The following is an 8,600-nucleotide window of genomic DNA, read 5'->3' on the forward strand; positions in this document are numbered from 1 at the left end:
CTGTCCTTGTGACAGGTAATTTCATATCTGGAACGTGGGAATCATCTTTCGAAGCCCTCCTATCCAAATTGTCCTAACCAAGGATATGTCCACTCTGGGTTGGGGAGCTCATGTAGATGGGCTCAGCATTCAGGGTATCAGGTCTGCCCAGGAACGTTAAGTTTCTTCCTAAGGTGACAACGGACTTCCATATTAACCAGTCCATTGTCCTGCCAGCATTCTTTCCCAGGCCCCATTTGCACCAAGATGAACAAGCCCTGCACAGTTTGGACTGCAAGAGAGCCTTAGCCTTCTATCTGGAGCAGACAGAAGCCCATAGACGGTCCATCCAACTTTTTGTTTCTTTTGATAGCATCTATTTGGCAACCTATTTCTATCAAATTGGCTAGTGGACTGCATCTCCTTCTGTTATGCCCAGGCGGGACTGCACCTTGGGGGCCAAATTAAGACTCTGCAACAGGTGTTCTCCGAGGACTAACAGCCTGCTGTCCTCGGAGAACACCTGTTACAGGTAAGCAACTCTGCTTTATACATATTGAACAGAGAGGAGAAAACCCCCCCAAAATAAATCATAAAGGATACTAAAGAAAGACTAAAGCTGAAGCTTGTAAAAAATGGAGCAGGAAAAAATTTGAAAAGAAGTTGATCACTGACCACTCAGTTTAGTGGTTCAGGCTAAGCAGATGGAGTGATCATAGAGTAAACATCCAGTGCTGTTCCTGATGCAGCAATAACCTGCCAAGGTCACCCCCATCCTCAATGATGCACATTGACTAAGTCAATTGCAAAAAAAACCCCGTAACTCCATGTTGTGTGGTTGGCCTGTGTGAAACTAAGGGAGCATTAGACCTGCGAATATTGCTGCAATGTTCATAAATGCGTGTCCTCAATGTTCGCACTGTTTTGCCCACATATAAAAATAGCACGCGATGGCACACGGTGACATAAACGACCCATGAAGAGCCACAGTCAGAGGAAAATTTCGACGGGTAGCTGATCTTAGACGGATGGGTAAAGGACGAGGGTGTCAAAGCATGTTGACACGCAAGGCAGTGCCTGCGGGGTTTGTGCTCAGACCGGTCTGGCATGGTTGTGTGGTTTGGGGAAAAGTCAGAGACCAAAACGTCCTAATTGTGCTGGATTTACCTGTCATTTAATTCAGATATTGATGGATACATTTGCACACTGCAAACTTTTTTTTTAACATTTATGAACTACTGTATGATTTGGCACCACAACTTTGAAATAAATAAACGGTGACTTAGATTTATATTGGAGCTATTGTATATAAAATACATAAACGTGTGCGTACTTCCAAAAACCCGTCCCGGAACGCGCTTGAAATATCCGTCTTTTGCAGGCATGAAGCAATGACAGTACGCTCGTGCTCCCTCCCTTTTGAAAATGCGCACAGAAGCTACTTACACGTGTATCTGCCAATTTTACACGCACAGTCTACCCTCAAGTCTTTGAAAATTTCCCCCAAAACTTTTCCTTGATTATCCCCAAACAATTTTCTGGCTTGTCTGTCTGTCTTGACTTCTTTGAGTAGGGACTGTCTCTTAAGTGTCTCTGTGCAGCACTGCGTATACCTGGTTGCACTATAGAAATGTTTAGTTGCCCGTTCCTGCTAAAAGGGGACGAGTGACTGTGAACGGGGCTGGCTCCCAGCTGCCTCGGTGACAACTCTGTGTCTCTTTACCCAGCTTCTCCAGGTGAGGGACAAATAGGTTGGGCAGGAGATTGTAATTTCAGAGTTTACTTCCTCAATTTCAGTTCACATGATCTTTAGGTAAGAGGCTGGGAAAGGCCCTGCTCAGGGAACGAGAGAGAAAGAGAAGGAGGAACAGAAAGTGAGAGAGTGACAAAGGGAGACACAGAGAGCCGTGGCACGAGAGAGAGGCAGCAAAGAGAAACAGTGAGAAAGATACAGAGAGAAGAAAGACAGTTTCAAAGGGAGGGCTGAGAGCAATAAGGAAAGAAGAGAGAACAAGAAATAGGCAGAGAAACGCGAGAGAAAAAAAAAAAAACAGAGCCAAAGAGACTGTGAAAGCCAGCGAGGAAAAGTTTTCCTTAAAGAATCAACGAAAGAGAGCCAGGAAGGAGGGGGGAAAACAAGCAGAGGCGTGCAATGGATAATACTGGGTCAGAGACAGAGAAGCTGAACCCTCAGCAGGTATCACCCGCAGCAAACGTTCCTCCGGGTTACGGGGCTGTAAGAACAGATGGCACCCCGGAGCCTCCACCATACAGCTCCAGCTCTGCAGGGTACGGCGCTGCCACGGGAGGATACCTGTACCCTCCAAACAACCCTCGGCAACAAGGCTACTCTTCTCTGTCCAACGAAGGTGACGGCATGGGAGGACCCCATGTGTGGGCCAGCAGGCAAACCACGGTCATCCTGGCTCCGCTGCACGAGCCCGACTACCTGGGCTTCTCCATCTTCACCATGCTGTGCTGCTGCCTGCCCCTGGGAATCGCTGCCCTGGTCTTCTCCTCCATGGTATGAACCTTCTCTCAGACTTTATCTAGGGCGGGGTGGGCAACTCTGTTCCTTAAGAGCTACCAACTGGTTTTCAGCGAGGCTATCATTCTGGGGAAATAATGTGCCAGGGACCACAAGGCAGCTGGAGCCAGAGGAGAAAAACGGTGCCGATACTCAGTGCTGGCATGCAAGCCCTGGAAAAAGCTCTGGTTATCAGGATATCCACAATGAATATCCATGAGATAGATTTGCAAGCGCTGCCTCTAACTCGTGCATATTCAATGTAGATATCCTGAAAACCGGGCCTGTTTGTGGCTTTTGGGAACCGGAGTTGGCCCACCCCTGATTTAGGGGCACCAGATGACTCCGTGTCGTCAGAGACAATCTGAGCCATTGCTGGGTTTATCCTTGCTGCATGCATGGACTTGTAGTGCCCTTTTCAAGGAAACACCAGACCTACAAGTCCATAAAGACAGTGGGAGCAAAGCCAGGACTGGATCAGCTTGCACCCCAGAAAAATGAGACCCTCAACTTGTGTGTTTGTGTCCCTGCTGTTTTTGTTGTTTTTTTTCTTCACAACCAATTAATCCAGTCCTGGTTTTACCCCCAAAGAAAGGAATGGATTTGTAGGTTCTTGTTTTTATTTCATAAGGAAATTAGAATTACAAGTCTGTATATGCAATGGGGGGAAAGCCAGGACTTAACCTAACAAAATATAGGACCTTGGATCCTTGGTGTGTGTGTGTGATGTTGGCTGCTTGGTGTGTGTGTGTGTGTGTGTGTGTGTGTATGATGTTGGTTGCTTGGTTTGTGTGTGTGTGTGTGTGTGGTGGCTGCTTGGTGTATGTTTGTATGGTGTGATGTTGGTTGGTTGATATGTGTTTGTGTGGTGTGTGTGTGTGATGGTTACTTGGTGTGTGAGTGTGTGTGTGGTTTTGGCTGCATGGTGTGTGTTTGTGTGATGTGATGTTGGTTGCTTGGTGTGTGTGTGTGGGGCGTGTGTGATGTTGGTTACTTGGTGTGCGTGTGGTGTTGGCTGCTTGGTGTTTGTGTAGTGTGATGTTGGTTGCTTGGTGTTTGTGTGGTGTGATGTTGGTTACATGGTGTGTGTGGGGGGTGTGGGTTGGCTGCTTGGTGTTTGTGTAGTGTGGTGTTGGCTGCTTGGTGTGTGTTTCTGTGGTGTGATGTTGGCTGCTTGGTATGTGTTTGTGTGGTGTGTGATGTTGATTATTAAGTGTGTGTGTGTGTGTGTGTGTGTGTGTGTGTGTGGCTGCTCTCTAATTTACAGGTGCCATCTCCGCTCAGTCTTCTGTTTCTAATGCCATGGCTACAGAGGTTATTGCTAGGGATATGCATTTGTTTCATCCATTTCATACGTTTCCTATACAAGCATGTAATATGAAACGTATAAAACATATGAAACGAATGCACATCTAATTCACATGTAATGGGAAACGTATGAAACGAATTAAATGAATGAAACGAATGCACATCCCTAGTTATTGCCCTCTGCTACAATGGTGAAAGGGGCTCCCTGGAGGCCCCCTCCTTTTTTGACAAATGAATGATTATAACAATTCTGCTACCCCATCAGTCTGTGCTCCTGCACCATCTGTGTCAGATTCCCTGTAAGGCACTGCCCTAGGAAATGACATCCAGCTTTCGGGATGCGTTCTTGAATTGTTTTTAACTGAGCAGGATGCTAAATCATGCAATACGGGTTTTGGTGGAGACAGTGGTTACTGTTCTCCCCCTCGCTGCCCCCACTGCACACTCAGACCCCTCTCTCTGACTTCTCTCTCCTTTACCACCCTTTTGACCCTGGTTCCAGATTCCAGTGAACCCTGTGTAATTGCTGTGCCATGGTTTACAGGGCCAGTGCTCCATGGCAGTCAAACAAAACAGAATCATTAAGAACGCTCTCCTACCCTCACCAATGTTTTCATTTTGCTTTCTAATTCGTTCTCAGGAAAATTGTGCTTAAAAGACTTTGTGCAAGCACTAAAAAAAGGGTTTGATCTCTTTCTTGTTATGTCTTCTGCAGACCCAAGAGTCCAATCGGAGAGGGGATGCCTTTGCAGCTCGCAGGAATTCGCAATGGGCCCGGACTCTGAACTACCTGGCTTTGGGCATTGGGGTTTGTTTCTTGGTGATCAGCATTATTGTGGTGATAGTGGTTCTCCAAAACCATCCTTCCCGTGACTACCCCTAGTAACTCCTCTGATTGCAAGGCACCTGCTCAGAAGCCCATGGCCAGGACCCCATCTCCAAGACTCCCCTGGCCTATTCTGAGCTTACGATAGGAAGAAGTCCAAAGAAAAACCATTGGAGACTGTCCTGATCCTAAAGACTTCCTTCCATAACCGAGTGCCAGGTTAGCCAAGGACTGGGAAGGAGCAGGAGCTGTAAAATGTTGCAAATAGAGGCCCTGGATTCCAGAGCCCAACACTATCTGGTCTCAGTTAAACTAGAGGCCCAAAGTTGCAGGAGGAAAGGTGCTGGGTCAAAACAAATATGAAGCTGTTTGGACCTGGTTCAGATCCTGCCTTGGTCTGCGTTGGGTCGTGTGCCCCTCCCCTCTCGCTCCATTTATGGAATTTGAATGGGTCTCTGGCAACACCTGTTTGACATATTGAGGGCAAAATTCAAAGGGATGAAGGCACACACCTAGGTCTCTGGGTTCGAAATTTGCTCTGGAAAGAGCAGCTAAATATAATTGCAATTTCTCCACTCAAAAACTGGGCGTTCCTTGGGGCATGGGACAGAAAGCTATGCACATACATTTGATTTTCCTGATGGACATACACAGTACGCATGTTCCTTGAGAAACTGCAAATCTATGCTTCCCTTCACCCCCAATCATAGAATAGACCCTCCCTCCCTTCCAGAAAGCCTAGAGGTCAGTGGGCTGTGACTCCCTGCCTTCCAGGCTTTGTGACACCTCTGTCCCCCTTCCCCCACTGATCCACCCCTAACCCTCCAAAGGTTACCACAATGAGGCCAGTCGGCAGGAAAGAGACTAGGTCCCTCCTGCTCTGGCCATGTCAAATCCAAAATGACTTCAAGCAAAGCCACGCCGCCCCCTCTTCCTCACGTGTTTGAAGATGTGCCTGGATACCTGAGCCACATGAGGCTTTTTTTTTGAAAATCGACCTTTTTTTATTCTGTAATATTCTCTGGCCACATCATTGCTGTTCTAGTCTTCAGCCTTCTCCAGTTCAATCCAGATCAGACCTACAAGGTAGTCAGGGTCTACCAAGCTAACCGGAACCTCCCTTCCACCCTTCAGTTCATTGGGATCCAAATCTTACCCACTGTGGTTTGCCATTAGGCTGATGGAGTTCTGATATCAATTTATGCATTTTCAGAGCAATTTGGGATAAACGTGCCCACGATGTTGACGGTGCAGGCAAAAAACAAAAAAGGAGTGGGCTTAGGTCAGGGAAGGGATAGTAGGCACAGGGCTTCAAAGCAAATTTGCCAGGATACTAAGTGCCCGCTGTATGCTTACAGTCTGATTTCCCTTTGAAAATGGGGTTTGCAGCCATTCTATGAACTACTCCCTTGGTTCCGTGATTATATCATGCCTTGGTTCAAACTAATATTTTAGATTATAATTAAATTTGTTATTGCGTTATAGTTTATTTGACTTGTGGCTTTTTATCTTCATGGACTTTCTGATTTTGATTCCCGAGAATGTACGTTCGGTATATTATTAATGCATTGCAGCCCAGTCCTTCGGAGACACCAGCCCAGTCAGATTTTCAGAATATCCACGATGAACACGCACGGCATAATTTGCATGCCTTGTCTCCACTGTATGCAAATCTATCTCATGCATATTCATTGCAGATAGCCTGCAAACCCAAGTGGCTGGATGTGTCTCGAGGAGTGGCTTGAGAGCCTCCTGCTCCAGAGCGACTGTGTGCAGAAGAAAAGAGAAGACTGAGCTGACAGCAAGTGTGTGAAACTGTGTGAGAGAGGAGCTGCAGGCACTTCCAGAAAAGATGGCCACAGCATGGAAGCCGTTCTCCTGGGGATGCCCCGAGCTCCTGAGAAGGCTATGCAGTTCTTCTGGTCAGAGTGTCTGATCTCTATGGCCTGGAAGTGGGAGTAAAAGCGAACAACTCTCAAAGCTTGCACTGGAGAGTGATGGGGTTACAGCTACGACTTCTGGCAGTTTGGGAGAAGCCGTTTCTTTCAGAATCCTTACCTTTCCCATGAGGAACCTTATCTGGAGTGGGAGTAAGATGAGGCATCTGTTCTTGGTCGCGAAACTGAACTTGAAACCCCTTGCTCAGCACAGCTTCTGTGAACTGTGTCCATTCAAAGAGTGCATGGAGCAGCCTATAGATTCTTTGGTTTTCCTTGCAAATGAAAAACGTCAGACCTCATGAAACTACCACTTTGGGCGTGTTTGAAATTATTTATTAATCATTATTATTATCATTTGCATAGCACATACCAGATGCATGCTGATGCATTTCTTTGACAATTGGGAGGGGGAAGGGGTATTAGGAGGGGAGTAAGATAGGTGACGCTAGGATGAGGGTCTTAGGTCTTGCTCCTTGATCCTGGGGAGCACAAGGAACAAATGTGCCTTGGGGTTGGGTTGATGTTATCTTGCGGCAGTTTCATAGCATATGTTTGACTTGGAGAGAGAAAAATGAATATGTCTATGTTGTACACGTATTCATGACAAGAATGTATAAGCAGCACTTGTACAGTGGTTTGTCTATGCTTTCATTTATTCCAATAAAAAAAGTTCATACATAAAAATGGCAGCTGATTTTTTCTTTATGGTAGCAGCTGCTAGCATGAAATGAAAAACGAATGACAATTCATTTGTTTCAAATTAAAACAAAACGAAATCCCATCCTTAGCGAGATGCAGATTAACAGAAAATTCAGAATGGTAAAGTGCTGGATGAAGGAGCTATTACTGTAATAGAGTAAAATCTCCTGTCTAAATGTGCTGGAAGGGGATCTTCATGGTCTTTGGTTCTTGGCACTGTCTAGCCAGACAATGATGACTGGCCTCATAAAGTTTCACTCTCTCGCATTTCCTGTCGTTCATATTTTCCTATGTTCTGTTGCCTCTCTCTTTTACCGTCTTTATTTGTATGTCTGTGTCTCTGTTTATTTTATTCCTCGTTTTCTTCCAAGACGCAAGTAATGTTCTTGGCAAGATAATTTGTACATCTGTTGCCAAAAAGGAAAGAATTACAAAGTGCAGAAGAAAATAAAAAGACGACGCCCAGGTTCTGGTGCTGATCGGTATTGTCACTGGTTAGATTACCTTTCTAGTTTGGCGGCTGCTGCTTCTCCTGTTGACCCGAGGATTATCCCAGTGGGAATGGTGGAGACAATGACAGTATCTGAATTCAGGAAAGCCTGGGGCAAGCACAGGGGATCTCTGAGGGAGTGGCAGGGATCGTAGAGCTGAGCAGTTGGTGTGGATGGGCACACTAGATAGGTCGTACGATCTTTGTCTGCCATCGTGCTTCTATACAGAGTTTTTCCTGCTCATTCTTTGTTGGAAAGTCTGTCATTTTTGGGAACGGTGCATCTCCTATCCTATAAAATAATACCAAGTGTCTGTCTCTCCAGGAAACACGCATCTACAAGAGGGAAAACATAGGTGTGAACATGGTGCCCAGCTCTTCACTGGGCTCGACAGAGGGCTATCAGACCATTCAGCGAGGCAGGAGGTGGCACAGACACAATTCAAAGCTGCATTGGCAGAGGAAACTGACTGCATTTGCATTGATGGCAACAGGTGAGAAAAGTGTAGGTAGGGAAGTGATGAACAGAGAACTGAGGGAGTAATAAAGGGTGAGGGGGAAAAAAGAGAGAAATTGGAAAGAAGGGGAAGAGAGGGGAAGGGAAGTAGAGAAGGGTGAAGGAGGAGGGAGATGGTAGTTTAGGAGAAAGAGGAATGCTGGAATACAAAATTAAGAGAAGGATACTTTAAATTACTCTTAGACAACTGAAACCTCTCTTAACTCAAGATGACTCTCGTACAGTGCTTCAACTTTTAATATTTCCAAATATTGACTACTGTAATTTTTTATTGCTCAGACTTCCTAATAACACTATACGACCATTACAAATAC

At 45.9% G+C, this 8,600-nt stretch overlaps 1 protein-coding gene across 3 annotated transcripts in view; it reads left to right on the forward strand.

Annotated features, from left to right (window-relative positions):
• LOC115075979 (transmembrane protein 91-like) overlaps nt 1–8,292 on the forward strand; it is a 67,188-nt gene extending 58,896 nt beyond the window's left edge. Inside the window, exons 1-2 of one of the 3 annotated variants that reach the window (XM_029576993.1) lie at nt 1,751–2,503; nt 4,530–8,291. In XM_029576993.1, the coding sequence (XP_029432853.1) occupies nt 2,132–2,503; nt 4,530–4,697 (540 nt within the window). In that variant the 5' untranslated portion in view covers nt 1,751–2,131 and the 3' untranslated portion in view covers nt 4,698–8,291. Of the gene's footprint in view, nt 1–1,750; nt 2,504–4,529 lie in introns of those variants that run through there. The other 2 variants (XR_003852662.1, XM_029576991.1) reach the window with 2 other exon arrangements.
• The last annotated feature ends 308 nt before the right edge of the window (nt 8,293–8,600 follow it).

The sequence above is a fragment of the Rhinatrema bivittatum genome, chromosome 14 (assembly GCF_901001135.1).
Source record: "Rhinatrema bivittatum chromosome 14, aRhiBiv1.1, whole genome shotgun sequence".
NCBI lineage: Eukaryota > Metazoa > Chordata > Amphibia > Gymnophiona > Rhinatrematidae > Rhinatrema > Rhinatrema bivittatum.